At 38.1% G+C, this 17,730-nt stretch overlaps 4 protein-coding genes across 5 annotated transcripts; 3 read left to right on the top strand and 1 right to left on the bottom strand.

Annotated features, from left to right (window-relative positions):
• Window positions 1-424: 424 nt before the first annotated feature.
• dcun1d2a (DCN1, defective in cullin neddylation 1, domain containing 2a) lies at window positions 425-4,315 on the top strand. Its single transcript, XM_079563096.1, has 7 exons — window positions 425-495; window positions 1,605-1,821; window positions 1,896-2,064; window positions 2,339-2,469; window positions 2,563-2,645; window positions 2,758-2,854; window positions 2,937-4,315. The coding sequence occupies exons 1-7, from the start codon at window positions 493-495 to the stop codon at window positions 3,014-3,016; spliced, it is 780 nt and encodes a 259-aa protein (XP_079419222.1). The 5' UTR covers window positions 425-492; the 3' UTR covers window positions 3,017-4,315.
• Window positions 4,316-5,301: 986 nt separating this feature from the next.
• Window positions 5,302-6,912, top strand: LOC306968070 (growth hormone-regulated TBC protein 1-A-like). The gene is made up of 7 exons (XM_079563313.1): window positions 5,302-5,448; window positions 5,535-5,693; window positions 5,762-5,886; window positions 6,083-6,179; window positions 6,254-6,426; window positions 6,496-6,681; window positions 6,760-6,912. The coding sequence occupies exons 1-7, from the start codon at window positions 5,355-5,357 to the stop codon at window positions 6,859-6,861; spliced, it is 936 nt and encodes a 311-aa protein (XP_079419439.1). The 5' UTR covers window positions 5,302-5,354; the 3' UTR covers window positions 6,862-6,912.
• A 725-nt stretch (window positions 6,913-7,637) lies between these two features.
• Window positions 7,638-9,452, bottom strand: lamp1b (lysosomal associated membrane protein 1b). The gene is made up of 6 exons (XM_079562651.1): window positions 9,146-9,452; window positions 8,642-8,838; window positions 8,446-8,571; window positions 8,284-8,350; window positions 8,045-8,227; window positions 7,638-7,963 (listed from the first exon to the last, which is right to left on the bottom strand). Exons 1-6 carry the CDS (start codon window positions 9,198-9,200, stop codon window positions 7,824-7,826), a joined length of 768 nt encoding a protein of 255 aa, XP_079418777.1. The 5' UTR covers window positions 9,201-9,452; the 3' UTR covers window positions 7,638-7,823.
• Window positions 9,453-12,009: 2,557 nt separating this feature from the next.
• On the top strand, window positions 12,010-17,454 carry LOC306967671 (high affinity immunoglobulin epsilon receptor subunit gamma-like). Of its 2 annotated transcripts, none has more exons than XM_079562774.1 (7): window positions 12,010-12,110; window positions 16,706-16,800; window positions 16,880-16,912; window positions 17,017-17,043; window positions 17,113-17,166; window positions 17,249-17,278; window positions 17,354-17,454. In XM_079562774.1, exons 1-7 carry the CDS (start codon window positions 12,047-12,049, stop codon window positions 17,426-17,428), a joined length of 378 nt encoding a protein of 125 aa, XP_079418900.1. In that variant the 5' UTR covers window positions 12,010-12,046; the 3' UTR covers window positions 17,429-17,454. The 2 variants fall into 2 exon arrangements, with proteins under 2 accessions (XP_079418900.1, XP_079418899.1); XM_079562773.1 differs by having other exon boundaries at window positions 17,246-17,278.
• Window positions 17,455-17,730: the final 276 nt, after the last annotated feature.

The following is a 17,730-nucleotide window of genomic DNA, read 5'->3' as shown; positions in this document are numbered from 1 at the left end:
GTAAGTGTTTTATTTTTCACAAGAAAGTAAAGAGAACAAAAGAAAAGAAAAAAAAAAAGAAAGAAAGACAAGTGCAGCAGGGAAAGTGTGTGAGTGCATATGCTCTTGAAATCAGATATGGAAATATCTTAACATATTTGTTTTTCTGCAGTATCGGGGAATTGAATAGTGTAAGAGACAACCGTTTGCCCTCATGAACTTTAATTTTAATGTAAGGGAACTTAATTTGTGGTCTGATACATTCATATCATACTACATGGCTTTTTGCACCGTTTGCAAAATAAACAGTTTGTACAAAATGTCTCAATTATATATTATGATATATTTGGGTGATGAGATTATTAAAGGATAAATGGCAACAAAACTTGCTCAGGGACTAGAGACATTCCCTTTAATAGCTGCATTGGACGCGCTGTAATGGATAAGCGCTTCCGCGCATGCGCACAATGAACGATAGTCAGGCTCCCAAACTGGTCAAACAGCGGTGCGAAAATGGTAGGTAACCAAAATAAACATAAACCCTAATTGTAGATCTTGTTCCATTAGATGTTCATACTCAGGGTGGTGATGATACTCAAAGTACATAATGTCTGCTGTGACTTAAGACTGTAGTGGACAGCTCTTTGGTGCACTGCTGTAAAGGGAAGGTCAGTGATATTTTGAGAGCAGCCTAGCTAGCTCCTCGTCCCCCTTTCGTCAATCTATTCACTTCGTTTATGGATTGTATGAAGCATTTACAAAAGGAGCGGTTTGTCAAAGTATCAAATCGTTTGTGAACATACTGTCAGTTTGTGTCACCTTTTAAAATGCAATATAATAATTAATTTACCAACATGTTATGGCTAATTTTGCTAACGCTAGCTAGTTACTTACTAGCACTGTATACATTGGTTGCTAGAATCACAATACCAGTTTGAATACACTTAATAATTATACACATTTTGACCTATAAATCCCCCCATCCTCATCCCCTTTGTTTTTTAGTATACAAATAAAGTGATTAAATGAAAATTACACTCAAGGCTCAAAGGCGATAGGGGGAAAAAAAGACAATCAAGTTACACTATGATGGACGATAACTTAGCATAGAGTAAAATATTTGGATTTCTGCTTTAAAACATTGTTTGTTGAACTTTTAATATTAATGGGAAACGTAAAGTTTTACAGAAAAAACTTGAATGAATGTTAAAACATATTCTCATGTGATTCCTGTCTTGTATTTTTAAAATTGCATTTAGAGATTATATTGTGAAACGCGGTTGTGCCACACTTAAACACTTTATGTTTAAACTGGTGGGAGAATCCAATTTCCCGACTCATGTTACATCTAGCAGTAGTTTCTGAGGGGGCGACTGGGGGTTGGGGGTGGTTTGAGGGACACCCCTCCCTTTAGAAATGGTCATGCTGCCTCTGGGTTGGACACAAACAAGTGTACAACTTTTAGACTGTCACTACTTACATGACTTTGAGTGTTACACTTGGCCTGAATGTGCATAGATCTGTTTCTTTTGTGTGTTTTGGCGTTTGCATTGCTATGTCTGTCTTTGCTGCTGGCTCTAATCTCAACCCCAGTGCCTGACAGCCCTTGTCCTGTGCTTCTACAGCATAAGCTGAAGTCTTCACAAAGAGACAAGGTACGGCAGTTCATGTCCTTTACGCAGGCCGGAGAAAAAACCGCTGTGTACTGCCTAACACAGAATGACTGGAAACTAGAAGTTGCGACCGACAACTATTTTCAAAATCCAGACCTCTACTGCAAGGAATCAATGAAAACATCAGTGGACCGCAAAAAACTGGAACAGCTATACAACCGTTACAAAGGTATGTTGTTGTTTTTTATGTCTGTCTATATACTGCATCTACATTTCTGATTGATACACCTCATTTCAAAATAGATCCCCAAGATGAAAATAAGATTGGTATTGATGGAATTCAACTGTTTTGCGACGACCTGTCATTGGATCCCACCAGCATTACTGTACTGGTTGTTGCCTGGAAGTTTCGTGCTGCCACACAGTGTGAATTCACCAAAAAGGAGTTTATAGATGGCATGACAGAGCTGGGGTGAGTGTTACCATCACTAGTTTCTAATATAGCTACCAGCCCAGGGATGTAAACAGTGCTCAGAGTATCTTTGGTAGTTCCTTTTAGTGACCCTCCTTGGAGTGAAGGCTTCTATTTATAGTTTCTCTGAACTATGGCTGCAGTGCTTGACATGCTTGAAAGCAGTCACTGCTGTGGTGTTTTGACAATTCGGATTTATGTGTCATTGTGTTGGTTATTTGTTATCATTAACGCGGTTGTTCAACAAATTGTTTTGTTGTTTTTTTTCCCCTAGATGTGACAGTCCTGAAAAGCTAAAGGCACTTTTGCCAAGATTAGAGCAAGAACTTAAAGATAGCGGAAAATTTAAAGATTTCTACCAGTTCACTTTTAACTTTGCAAAAAACCCAGGACAAAAAGGTCTAGGTAAGACTTTTTTTTTTTATCAATATAAAAGAGCCCATAAGATATTTCCAATGAATTTGCCAAAGTTTACCATTTTGTTTTGTTTTTTTGCAGATCTGGAGATGGCTGTAGCCTACTGGAAGCTTGTTCTTTCAGAGAGATTTAAGTTTCTTGATCTTTGGAACAAATTTCTCCTTGTGAGTACATTAAATCTTAAATGTATGAAGTGTTACTTTCAAGTATAATGTTACACATAGTTGACAAGTAATTCTTGAATATCTTTCTGAAACTTGTGCTCATCTCTGAAAGGAACACCATAAAAGATCTATCCCTAAAGACACATGGAATTTATTGTTGGATTTTGGAAACATGATTGCAGATGACATGTCCAACTATGATGAGGAAGGTAAGTGTCCATTGTCCAATCATTTTTTTGCAAATGTGTTTTCTGTTTTGTGGTTTATATATTTTGTATATTTTTTCTTCAGGGGCATGGCCTGTTCTTATAGATGATTTTGTGGAATTTGCACGGCCAATTGTAACGGGATCAAAACGTAAAACTCTCTAATTTATCCCAACTCTGGACAATCAGGTTGTTGTTTTCTTTTACAGTGACTTCATAGTTTTTTTAAGACTTGTACAAATACAAAACTTATTAACTTAACCACAAAAACAGAAGCACTTGAAGCTGTCAGGAAACCACCTTATGGAGAGCTACAAAAAACTGGCCACATACTTGTCCTCATGGTCTGAGGTGTGGTGTGGACATTGCCAGTGTCACCTTTTTTCTGGGGTGGAAGCTCATTATACTGAAGTCCCTTCGCCTTGCCTCTGGATGAGAATCAAGTGCCAGGCCTCGGCACATTACTGGAGATGACAGCAGCTCCGAGACAAGGTTCACTGGGTCTGCCTGAAAGAAATGGGGCAAGAAAGTTGTGTGTTTTTAAGATTCTTCTTTATGTTTATAAAGCTCTGGGTAACCGTGCAAAGCTCTAATGTCAAATTGTTGGGACATAGTGCTCACTACACCAGCACAAGAACTGTTGCAGTTTTTACTGTACATACTGTATCTATTGGGACAGTTTACAGAGAGCTATATGAAGAATAATATAATTATGTCAATTTATAAATACACTTCTGTTATGTACAGTCAATGCTTAGATCTCATACGGGATGCCTCAATATCTGTGGATGAAGCTGTTCGATGGATCTGTCATGTCAAGGATTGGTGAACCTCTCAATGAAAGCATGTTGAATACATTTTACATAAACTTGGGCTGTTTTGAAAAATAGATTTTCACACGAGGAAGTGCTTTAATTTGACATTGTTGTTGGTTTGTGATATAATGTATGCCAGGCTCATCTGGGTACAGATGTTATGTCGTCAGTCTTACCACATCACAACCTATTTTTGTCTGAATGTAAAAAGTCATTTTGATTTTAGAAGTAGATCTGTCTGAGATGTTCATGCTGCTAAATCGAATTTGAGCAAAATTGACCCATTCAGTAAATGCAGACCTTTAGGATTGCATGATGCATATCTGTATGTTTTGGCAGGACACTAAAGAGGGCATAAACAGGACAGAGTAAGCCTTAACAACACCCGTCATTCATTTTCTGTTTGAGCCCATTTGTCCAGTGTTACTGAAGGTAGTGAACATTTGAATATTGTTAATACATTATGTAAGTAGCCTAAGTATATTGTTCATTCTAAATGAATAAAGCATGATTTTTTTTTATCAATAAATTGATTAAGATTTTTATTTTATTTTGTTCTAGTTGAACTAATCACTCTATAGATGTCTGTGAATTTGTAAAGCATTGGGAGATTCCAGTTCAGAATTGTTTTTTGTTGCAAAATATTTTTGACTGAAAATTATTTTTATTTTAGTGGCTGCAAAATGAGTAACATCAACAAATGTTAATATACTGTTACAATAAACATTCTCATTTTGCTTTTAGTAAAATTTGATCCAAGCATAAGAAGTTTCATTCTTAAATCTTCCCATTTTTTCAACCATCCTAACTAGAAGAAGTTTGCAAAGTCATGAACAGAACTGGGTTGTCCTCATGAGGGACCAGAGTTAAACCAAGTTTTATAAAATGAGTGTGTAGAAAGCTTTTGGGAAGAGGCAAAATTATTAAAATATCAACAACAACAAAAACACTACTCTGAAGGAAATTTCTGGACAACTGAGAGCTCACACAAACAGCGTGAAATAGAGTTTGTAAAACTGTGACTTCATTTTATAGCCATTGCCTTCACTGCGGCGCTTGTAATAGTGTAGTGATGTAAGAAGAGTCCACTCCTTTATGTAAATGCTGTGCGCAGGTGTGGATGTACTGGGAGTTCCGCACAGCTGCCCCTCCTCTTTTGCAGTCAGGTAACATACTCAGTGGAAATTGTTTTTTACTGTGACATCAGCCGGCAGATAGAATTAAAATAAATAAATGCCAGCTGGATCATTGTATATGGAGTTAAACATGGATAAAAAAATGGAAGGAACTGGCCCTGAGCTTCTTTCAGAAAATGTTACTAATGGGTAAGTCGTTTTTGTTTCTTTGGCAATTCTTGTTTTTTGATTGTTTGAAGTGGAAAGATGGGGAATTCTATCCTTTGATGCATAGTTCTGCTTTTTTAATTCCTATTCTTTTCCATTTCTCTTTGGCAGTAATTTAAAACTATAGTCACTCTGCTAGGGTATTTGATCTGTCTGTCTTAGAAACCCTACCCTGCCAAAGCTGCAGTAGTTTTCCTTCATTAGGGAATAGTCTATGGCGATGAAACATAATGCCACTGTTGTTCTATCAAACCTCTCAGCAGTTATTTGTATAGCCCTCTACTGTGCAGCAGGACCGACCTGTATGGATTTGAGAGACCTCATGATTTTGAAACCTACAAAGACATGATGGATACATATGCTTCAGTACTTAGCAGACGGTCACAAAGATGGTCCCAGCTGCTTCAAGAGACACCACTTGTTGAGAAAAACTTGACAGGTACATGAAACAGAATATCTCAAATAAAGAGTGTATCAAGTATGTATTCAAGGTGCATTTTCCTGTTTGTTTTTTGCGTGTGGAAGTGAAGAGATTTGTGCGAAAAGGTGTACCAAATGAGCATCGAGCCAGGATCTGGATGGCAGCAAGTGGTGCCCTAGAAAAACTAGAGAGTAACAATGGGTACTACCAGTCACTTTTGGCAGCTGAGCATGACACTAAACTAAAAGAGTCCATTCACACAGGTATAACAGTGAAACTCTTTACATAAACAGAAGCAACTATGTTCTGAATCAATGTTTGTGTTTTACAGACATGCATCGAACCTTTCCTGACAACATCCTATTTAAGACCAAAGCCGAGTCCTGCCTGCAACAAGCACTGTACAATGTGTTAGTGGCATACGGACACCACAATAAAGATGTAGGCTATTGCCAGGTGAAAAGCTAAACCATTTACCTCTTTTATGTTTGCTTTAAAACAAGTTTATCTAGTTCCTGTATACATATTCTTGAGTAAAATCAGACAATAAGAGGCCATAGTCAACCAAAAAACAGTAAACATCATTTCACTACTGAGCGGTCAGTTCATTTAAACTGCTTGTAACATTGTTAATTTATATTTTGTTCCACAGGGAATGAACTTCATTGCAGGGTATCTCATGATCATCACCAAAGATGAAGAACAATCATTCTGGCTCTTGGATGCTCTGGTGGGCAGAGTACTCCCTGGTATTTTAGATTTTCCTGTTGTAAGAATTGCTGAATAAATGAATGTTTAATCAGCCGCTCAATTATATTTATAGACTACTACAGCCCTGCTATGCTGGGACTAAAGACCGACCAGGAGGTCTTAGGGGAACTTGTAAGAACTAAAGCCCCTGCTGTTGGTCAGCTTATGGACCAGTACCCTGGTATTTGGACACTGGTGGTCTCTCGCTGGTTCATTTGCCTCTACATCGACATTCTTCCTATAGAAGTGAGAAAACATTGAGTTGCATGAGTTTGCCTTTGGCTGACGGTTAACTTGAAGGTGTATGTTTTGCAGACTGTGCTGCGAATGTGGGACTGTCTCTTTTATGAAGGTTCCAAGGTGCTTTTCCGCGTTGCTCTGACTCTGGTAATTCACCATCAGTCTGAGATATTGAGAGCCCGCTCCCTGCCTGATGTGTGTGAATGTTTCAAACAAATCACCCAAGGAGCCTTCACTCTCGACTGCCACACCTTTATGCAGGTGAGTCCTACATCCTACATCCTTTTACATTGTTGATTTTGGATACTCTTTTAAATCATAGCACAATTTCTTTCACAGAAAATATTTATTGAACCTGGAAGACTATCTAAGACAACTATTAATAAACTTAGAGAAAAATACAGGAAAAACATTATTCAGGAAGAATCTCAACAGCCATAATAATCTTCATATTTCATTAATAGGGGAAGGCAACCATTTGAGTTTTTGTACAGCAACGCACATGTTAACAATATTGCAAGTTAATGCTGAACCCTATATGCCTAGAGCTGCAATATGCCATTTACAGAGCAAATGTCTTACAGGTAGCGTTTCTTCAAATAGTGCCTTAAGACTGCTCATACTTTTGGTGATTACTGAGTAATTGTGATGTTTGCCCTACCAGCACTTAAATAAAACAGAAAACCTTTGTTTATTCACTTTTATTAACCTAAGTTTTACAGTACATTAAAATATTAAACCACTACACTGAAACAGGTAACAAAAACATAAAAAACAAATAATTAACATGACAAAGATAAATACCACTTATGTCCATGGCACACAGTGAATGAGTACCTATGAAAATTCTCCCATGTAACTTCAGAGTAACATTATTTCCCTTTGGCAATAAAAATAACTAACATTCTTACAAAGGCTGCCCCAAACAAATAGCTGCTGAATTCATTATTTCACAACAGAATTATACTTATCTATTCATGAGTCTGCGCCACCCATGCTTTTAAATGTCCACATATTTTTGAAAAGTTGACCAATAACATTGAATACAATCCCTTTCCTATAATATTGTAGAGAAACTGTAGTAGTTAAATAATGATATTTGAAATAATAAGCAGTCGGTAATTATTTAAGTAGTGTTCTTGTAAGCTGTCAGATTTGCACATCTCCAATTATGCATCTAAGGTTTGCGAATTGAAGGCAAGTTTCCCTTTATGAACATAACCGACAGAAAGTTGAATCCCTTTCATATCGTGTCCGCTCCAAGCCCAGTGTTCTGAGGATATAGGTAATGTTTAAAGCACATGAGCAGAGATGTGCAATTGAGAAGGGCTTGTAGGATGAGAGAATAGAATAAAATCGAGTTGGAAAGTGCACAATGGCCTTTTGGAGAATGGAAGACCAATTTAAATGGTCTGATAGCCAGCATGACTCCTCTTCCTGCCAATCAAGTAGGCCAAGAGCACAACAAGTACAAGTCCAGCCAAAGCTGCTCCAACCACAATAGGAATGATCAAGTCATCTTCGTCCAACAGGCATTCCTGAACTGAAAGACATAAAGCAGATTTGATTATAACTACAGTATGTGTTAAAAGGTTGTAGAAAAGATTAGGATGGAGGTGTTTACCAGATCCAAATTTATCTCCTGTCACACCAAAAGGCTGCACATGTAGCAAGTAGGTGTTAAGAGAGAAGTTCTGGGACACTTCAAGGATTTGCTCTGACCGACACATGTATGAGAAACCGAGGCTGCCCCTTAGGTAATCCAGGCTGTCATTGTGGGCTGAAAAATTCTCTACATGAAGATAATGAAATTAAATAAGAGTAAGAGTACCGACACAAGCAAATACATTGCATGCTACTTGCCTTTCATGTCGGGCCAAACTGCTGAAATGGACACACTATTCAGATGGAATTTGTTAGATGTAGTGTTCTAGGGAACAACATGAAGAGTACAATTTTAAGCCAAATGAATGAGGTGGCCATTTATTTAGAAATGTTTCTGGAGAACATTGCCCTATCATTTACCAAGGAAAATGTGAAGTTAAGCTCCGTCTTTTGGCCTGAGTTGAGAATCAGAGTGGCAGTTTCTTTACCACATGATCCAGAGCTCGAGGTGTCGTTTGGGTTTATGTTCACAACATGTAGCGCAGACTGTAAAATTAAATAAACATGTCAAAATCCAAGCATGAAAAGAGTTGTATTTTCAGCCCAAGTTGCCTACCGTATTTGGAGAGGCAGAGGGGAAGCTAATATTGATCTGGAGGCCCATATTTGCTTTTAAGCAGACCGTGCCATTCTCATTTGTCACATTGTAGATTCCTTGTGCTGGTATGGCAGGCCCTTTGTGAGGTGGAGTAGTTGTTTGTGGAGGTGCTGGTGTGGAAACAAAATCAGGAGCAGCTTGGTGCAAAATAGCAGCTGCAAGAAAAAAAGTGAGTTTATTCAGCCAAAATACCAAGATGCTTTTCTCTCATCTGTCAGTAGATGGCAATATACCATAACAATAACAGTAACTCAGCCCAATACACTGCAATTAAATGATTAAGATGAACGAGATTAACAAATGATCAGAAGCCTATCAATGTTGTGTCATAGAAGAAAACACAAGTATGCAGTTTCAGATGAACCTTTTAGGTGAACAAATACTTATTTTACAGTAGCTTACTTTTCTATCACCGCGCAGTGTTTTATCATTACAAGAACAAACAATAGCAGCATATCTTACCTGTGATCAAGTGCAGAGTTAACCGCATGCACAATGCCTTGCCGACATGCGCCATTGTTGATAGCTTTTTGTTCAAACTTTGATTTTACTAAAGCAGTAGCAGCGAGCCTAGCCCTGGCCCAGTTTCTGTAACAATAAAAGATCAGATACAAATATAAAGTAGAGCGTCTTTTCGCAGAAATGTCACAATGATAAACGTCTTGTTGTTATTGGGAGCAAATCCACAAGGCAAAATAGTGTAACCAAAGAGCGGAAAAGTCCTGTGTATCGTCGTTAGCTGTTTACCACCGTAAAGTCTGTCATCTGGGTCATGTGACACGACGCTTGAACACGTGACCGCCCCACGCGCTCTAAAACAGCAGCTGTTTCCTACGGCGACAGTTAGAGGGTCAGATCAGGATCTTTATGTTTTTATACTTTTAAGTGAGTTTTAATCATGATATTTCAACCTCACAGTGGTTCTCAAACGTTTCCAAGCATGTCTTCTTAAATAGGTTATAGACAAGGAGGAGGCGTAGGCTACATGAATGTTATGCACTTTTAGAGTAGTTGCAGTACATTTTACTTTTACTCGAGTTATATTACTTTGAAAGATCAACACTCTTGGGTTAAAAAAAAAGAAGTTATTTTTTCCATTATGATGAAATCTAAGAGACGAAATCTAAAATAATAGATATAAATTGTGGATCACGTCACTAATTAATTACTCTGTACTAAAGTGGTATTTTCAACAAAGACTTTTTCAATTCTTACTTGTATTAATTATTTTTATTATTAATTAATTATTTGACTCAACAAATGTTTTATTTCTACTTGAGAATAAACTATTCCAAAGTAATGCTGCACTTATACTTCAGTAGATATTTTTTATACTTTTATCTTTACGATATGATTATACACCAACAATTGTTCCATCGTTTTTGTGTAAGGCACTTATTTAACTGAATGAGTTATTCATATAATTTGGGACCGCATAGTCAAAGAGCCTTTTACTTAATTTCTAAAACGTGTGAGCCAAATTAATTGCTACCTGCTAATTAGTGTAAAATTAGTGTATATGATACATTTGTATATAAATAATTCGGTAGATCATTATTATTTCTAGCATTCAAAAAATGCAATTATTACATTTTAAGGAGATGAAATAAAATTGTTTTCTGACGATCACTAAATACCACTAAAATAACAATAATTATTTTAGTGATGTTCTCCATTTTTGTTTCCGTCCAAAGTAAGTTCTAGTTGAGATAGATTTTATTTCTGGTCTTTTTGTTCACATCAAGAACACAAAACAGAACAATCTAGTGGGACTGGACTGTATAAAAATAATTTTTACACCACATTTTACCCAAATTAGTAAAAATATTAGTTCTGTGCCAATGCCAACAAAACAGAGCCACCCTGAGGACTTCTGGGATGTATCACATGCTTTACAAGAGTAAAGACACAGCTAAAAATTACACCCAAAAAAACCCAGATTACCTTAATTCACCCCTGAGGTTTTATTGGATATTTGTTTTGTCCTATTTCTACTTTTTGCATTTTTAAACTCAACTTAAAACCTTCAACTGTGAAAACTGTGATTTGCTATTCTAAACTATATTTTTTGTAGAAATACATAAATAAATAAAAATAAATAAAATTCACAAACAATATTGTTCATTCATTGCAAGTTACAGATGAGGGTGATTCTGTGATATGCAGGTAAAGGGTCAAGACCTCCTTTAGAGGAGTGTTGTTTACCATGTTACAATGTTCTCTCATCACAAACATATTTAAAGCGACCCACTTGCGCATCTTTGAGTAATCTCTGAATCATTGCAAGGAGAAAGCACTTACCATGTCTTCACTACAGCCACACGAGCCGCATGGACGGGCTGTGCAGCAAAGGGGAGCCACAGGATGGGGGTAAGAGGGGCTTGTTTGTTACAGCTGTTTTAGATTTACCTTGCCAGCAAGCTGAATTCTCACGGTATTTGTTCACAAAAACACAAGAATCCATCTTGAACCGCACCCACCTTCCCCATAGATACTAATTAACAACATGAAGTATGCTGTTGCACATGACACAAACAGACATAACATTTGTCAAAATATGGAGTGGATTTGTGGTGTGCTTGATCCAATCAGCAGTAAATGCTGCTCCAAAAGTGCAACCTCAACTCAAACAACTCCAGCTGAGAGATCACTGATATCAGAGTTCATGATATTAGCGCTGATGTCAATCTGGCTCTTGCCAGGTTAGTTTTAGGTCAATATTGCATTTTCTAGATAGTGATAAAGATATGTTTGAGATGATTAAAAAATACCTGCAAGCCATAAGCATAACATACACACCAAAAGGGACTTGTGCATTTATAAATGCCACAAGTCTAGAAGTTCTCTTCAAAGATTTAATCACACATGAAATAACCCCAACAAACAGAAACAAAACTATTATAAACATTTCTTTCAAAATGTTAACGGTTCAGTGATATTTAGAGATGGAGATTAGATTGTAAAATCACATTGCTCTGAATTCCCATATAACTATGTAATTTAAAATGTAAAACACAAATATTCTGATGCAGTGAATTTACTTTTCAACCTTGACCCTGCAGTTTTATACATTTAATAATCTATGCATGTTGGTTGGCTAATTACAGCTAAAATATTATAAAACCATAATGTTGAATTTATAACCTGTGATCACAAGAAAATGGAAAACATTTGTGCATGCTAACTACTCTACTAACCACACTGATGCTTTGATGTCGTCCTCACAACGTCCATATGGGCAGGTATAAGTAAAGCCACTTCCTCTGCTCTGACTGAGCTGAAAACCAAAAGAAAAGAAAACTGAGTTCATGCTGCTGCAACAGACACAAAAAGTCAACACTGAGAGCAGAAGCAGTCAAGAGGATGTTTCGTACCAAGATTGTGGGGTTTGTGCTTCTGGTTCTCCTGAATCCAGCATCCTGTGAAGGTAAGTGCCCAGTACTGTAACTATTTTAAAACATACAACTCAAATTACTGGCCACATCATTATGAATAACCATTGATTGAAATGAAGATCTATGGCCTAAATGAACAGGTAACAAAAGTACTTTGCGCATTGCTTAACTCAATAGTACAATAAAATAGCCCTTGTATACCTTCTTGTAGGCAACAGCCATTTAATAGACTGACGATTTTTAACAAACTTTTTTTAGAAGAGTGACCAAACCATACACTGTAGAACACAGAGCCCTTAACAATACAATTTAAACCAAATAGGCTTTACTAAAACCATCACATTTGTGCGGACCTTTTATTTGTCTGTATCTGCAAAGTCTACAGTCTTTATTAGCCTATTAACAGTCAGCCTTGACATGTTATGGAAAATGTCATGCAAAACAGCACACATGCGTAACGCTATGATACTGTAACAATATAGCAAAAACATCTTAAATGATGAGGTGGGCATAAATGATCTAAATAAAGCATGTTTTAACTTTGTAAGGTTTCAATAATGGAGCTATACCTGACTGTACAAAGAAACAGGGTCACTCAAATTTCAAATTGCTATTTTGGTCCAAACTCATCTCAAACTTTCCTACAACATTTACAACATCAAAATACGTCGTTTAAACCAGGTTTCACAACTTTCAGGGAAGAAAACTGTCACTTCACTGTAAAAAAGGCCTACTAGCCTGACATTTTATGACTGTTTAAAAGGCTTTAAAACCAGTGTTGGATAAATGTCTGCTTTTACCATATATTAAAGGACAAAACACATTTTATTCCAATACAGAAAATTAAGAAAAATCAAGGATAGCTCCTTTAACTGAACATCAACGCTCCAACGCCCGCCGCTAGAGAGTCGTTGGTACTTTGCTAGGCTGGCAAATGTATGAAAAATAACAAAGAAAAATGAAGCAACTTATTTCTAAACTTGGCTACTGTTCCAACCACAATGAGATAAAGGGCCTTACAAACCTCAAAACGACGACCCATCTTTGACAGGAAGACACTATAGACGCACAGAGCCCCCTCACACAGTTTCCTGTGGAGGCCTGAGGGTGTTGAGCAATTATGTGACGATTAGACCAAATTTACTATATGACAAGTATAAAGTAAAGTGGCAAAATCAATCTAATGGAGCCAGAATGTCAGGGCCCTCCATATATAAATGTTAAACTACCCTCCACTCAACATTAGGCCATTTGCTTTCGTTTGTAGTGTGTTTTATTGGGGAAACTATGGGCCCAAATTAAAAGCATGGGCTATTCCATGAAAAAACATTTGTACATGAAGTTGCCTATTTTTAACTCAGGCCAGGCCGAGCTAGCTTTTCTGCAAACCTTGGTGCGAGACACGCCCAAGTGTCGGCGCGGTGGCGCAGTGGTTAGCACTGTGCTTCACAGAGCTCTAAGGTCCCGGGTTCAATCCCCAGGTTGGGCCTTTCTGCCTGGAGTTTGCATGTTCTCCCCATGTCTGCATAATGTCCCCAAACTACAACATGTACAATAGGTGAATCCTCCAGCCAGGTGATTCAGGGCACCTGCCTATTGCAGCTGCCCACTGCTCCTACAGGTTGCCCCTGTGGCATTTGAGGGATGGGTCAAATGTAGAGAATGAATTTCCCAATGGGGATCAAAAAAGTTGGCTACAACATGACCTCGACATCGGTCCTGAGCCGTGTGGCCTTTTTCTAGACTACCGTGTTTCGCTGGTCAATTGTACAAAATGATTGGCTAAAAACAAGTTGGGTGACTGCGTAAATTTACCACGAGAGTAGACAAAAAACAGTGCCACTGGAAAATAGGCAAATGAATTGGGGGCTCGGCAGCACCACACAGACATCAGAAGCTTTTTAACAGTGTGCGGGGGTCTGGGTGCTCCTCTAATTCAGGTGTGATTTGCGGCATTCTGCTGCATTTTAGAGAGCCTACACTAAATAACATTTTCAGCCGGTCCATTTGCTTTGTTGGTGTCAAAAATATGCCCTTTGTGCCCCCCTCAAATTGGGACCTCTCACTTTGATACATTGTACCAAACAAAATTTAGTACAATGTAATGTACTCTGTAACAGTGTGTAATAACTTGTACCTATGTTGTAAATACACAATGGAATAACTTGTATTAGTGCAAGTAAATACATAATGTAATACGAGACAAGACCCTTAGGTTTAGGGCTTAAAGTTAGGGTTAGAGTTAGAATTATGTCTAATTACATTATGCACCTACAGACTATACGTATCATTCCATTGTGTATCTAACCCATAGGTACAACTTATAACACACTGTTACAAAGCCCATTACATTGTACTAAATTTAGTTAGGTACAATGTATCAATAATGTAAAATAAAGTGTTACAAAGTATTGTGCATAGTTGAGGGCAGTCACATGTAGATAAGGGACACGTTTAAAACATCCTTTGCAGTGAAGTCAGTGTTCAGGTTTGACTCGTGTTTATTTTAGCCCATCTTATGAACTCAACGGATACCAGTGGTTTTTGTCTCTCCAGATTCTCGGCCTCATATCAGCCATTGTAATTCTTATTGCCAACAAAGCAAGTGTAGCAAAACAATTAGGGCTGGGACCCTTTTTCAATTAATTCTGATTAATTAAGTACAGAAAGTTTATAGGAAATGTGAATCAAAATGAATCGCACTTTACTTTAGCGGCACTGACACTTTTTCAGTTTCCTTTTTCCTGCAAGACGTTGCTTAGGGACGAACACTGCGTAAAAACAAATGTGTTTATTCACACAGTTAAGCTACATTAACTTATTTAAAGAGATCGTTCTCCAGTGTCTTGTGGCAGGACAAAATAGGTCAAACTGATATTGTCTTTGAAGTGTTTGAAATGATCACACAGGCCTCACATCTCCACTTAAAATAAGTTAAAATGTAGGAAAATACAAAGAAGCATCTAAAATATAAATACAACCCCTAAATAAATTATGTTTAAATGCGATTAATTAATTATAAGGCCATAATTAACTAGATTAAAACATTTAATGGAGTCCCGCCACTAATCAAAATATGAAAATATCACATATAAGTAGGGGTGTAACGGTACGCTAAAATTGTATTCGGTTCGGTTCACGGTTTTGGAGGGTTCGGTTCGGTTAATTTTCGGTACAAATAAATAAGAACTAACAAAATTTTTCTTTTGAAAAGCTGCCAATACACAATAGAATTCTTGCATAAAATAAATAAAAGTGACCCATTTGGGTGATATTTTAAATAAATTGCACTCTTATAATGAGAGTTACTGTAACTCATGAGAACCATGTGGATTCAACTCAACAAAAAGGGCACGGAGAACGGCTTTTTACTCTCGTCTACTCGCCAAACTACTGTCCTGATACTCTAGACTCACCAGACACAATAAGCTGAGAGTTTAAATGAGAGTGAGACCCAGAGTCCGCGCAGAGAAAACATGAGAGCTGCGCCCGGGACACAGGTGACATGATGCAGCCGCGGAGGAGCCGCGCATGAGGCGAAGCGAGCACCGGGAGACAGACGGCCGAGCGGGACACGAGCGGAGAAGCACTCGCGCTTTGGATGAGACAGGGGGAAGGCGGTCGGTCTCTCCTGCTCATTCACTTCAGCACTGCTCCGTTTTGGTGTTATATGTGGCGAAGTAGGCGGAGAGTGAGTGCGCGCTGGAAGAGCCTGTCCCCGTAACAACGCGTTGATTAATCAGTGAAGCAACACTACGCACCTTGCGTAGTTTGCGTATAGGAAGAAACGGCTCTGAGCGCTGGCATAACTTTTTGGCTGAAGTGCGGACGTGATGGGATATTGTAGCGAGGCTCAAGACTTTTAATCAAATACTTAAAGCCAGCGCCTTCAACGACTGTAGTTTCTCTCGGCTACTCATGCAGCTTCAATGTACGTCACTCAACAGCGTCCGTGCGGAAACTCGCGTAGGAACTTTGTTCCGCGGCGCTTAATATGACGCTAATAATAAATTTACATTATTTAATGAAAATAATACACCGAAACGGTACGCAAGTGGACCGAACCGAACAGGCCGAACCGAACGGTTCAATACATCCCCGTGAACCGTTACACCCCTACATATAAGATAAGATAAGATAAGCCTTTATTGCTCTCACAATGGAGAAATTCACTTGTTCCATCAGCTCTCGAGAAACACTCAACAGGGTGTGCAAAAAAGACAGGAAATGCACAAACAAATTAAATACTAAATAGAGATAATATTATATATAAACAAATACTTTAAGGGGCAAAAAGTATCAACTAAGTTATTACACATGAGTTACTTTGCAGTAGTGTTGTGCAGTCTGACAGCAGTGGGGATGAAGGACCTGCAGTAGAGTGAGAGAGTGCTTCAGTCTACCACTGAAAGAGCTGCTCAGCTGCACTATAGTCCCGTGCAGTGGGTGGGAGATGTTGTCCATATAATTGCTGTATATAATAATGGCACAGGCTTTGGCAATTATTGTCCAAAATGTAGGCAAATCAAGTCAGTATTTTTTAAATTATATATATAATTATAATGCCACTATTTTACGCTGACCTAAATCACATAAAAAGCCTAATTAATCTTTTTTTTTCCTTTAGCTTTGTCTCTCACAAACCCAGTCATTTGTTACATCCTGGATGGGGTCCTCATCTTTTACTGCATTATTTTAACAGCCTTGTTCTTCAGAGAAAAGGTGACTCCATGTGCCATTATAAGCATTTACCGCACCTGCCTGACTTCGATTATCACAAACTATGACATTTCCTTCACAGGTTTCCCGTCAAGGTGCAAAAGGCATGACACCGGTGAGTGTTGTTTACCAGTTTGTATGTATTTAATACAAATACAATTTAATGAATTTAAACTACACTGTAACCTCAAAATTAATAGAGGGTTTTATCATGAATAGCTGGAATCCGGTGGTGGCATTTACCAGGTTGGTGGATTTGAACACTTAATATGTGATAAGTCTGGTTTTATCTCTAGTTTTACTTGTCAATTTTAGGAGCTTAACCGGCCAAAAAATGCAGACCCTTATGAAGTGCTCGAACCACTTAAAGTGAGTTTAAAGTGGTAAAGTTACACATGCTTGCCCCGCTCACTGTGCCTCTGACTGTGCTGAATTGATATTTCCCCAGAAGAAACGAGACAAGAAGAGAAAGAGATCCAAGGTACATTCCACGGAAAAGTCTTGAAAATGTATTGTATTTAACAGAATGGACATTTCTGCTTCTCCCAACTCACAGGCCGCAGTGCTGTCTGACAGAGAGGCAGGGGCCGAGCCTGTGCCTGGGACGTCCTCATCTGCGCCTCTTCACTGACAGCCGCCAGTTGAGAAATATCCAACATACATGTCGGCAAAATGATGTGTCTTTGGGGTTGATATATGAGCTTATGCTTCAAAACGTCTATGCTACTTGCAGAGGTGGGTAGTACTCAGTAACTGTTACTCAAGTACATGTACTCAAGTATCTGCACTCTTAAGTAAAAAAAAAATATATATATAATTAAAGTAACCCCTGCCCTTTTTTCAGTACATTTTTACTCTTTAATATTTTTGCTACTCTACCCACCTCTGGCGACTTGTACCTATTGAAATAAACAAAGTGCCACATCAAAAACT

The sequence above is a fragment of the Gobius niger genome, assembly GCF_951799975.1.
Source record: "Gobius niger genome assembly, chromosome: 9".
Taxonomy (NCBI): domain Eukaryota; kingdom Metazoa; phylum Chordata; class Actinopteri; order Gobiiformes; family Gobiidae; genus Gobius; species Gobius niger.
This window is presented reverse-complemented; position numbering and strand designations above follow the sequence as displayed.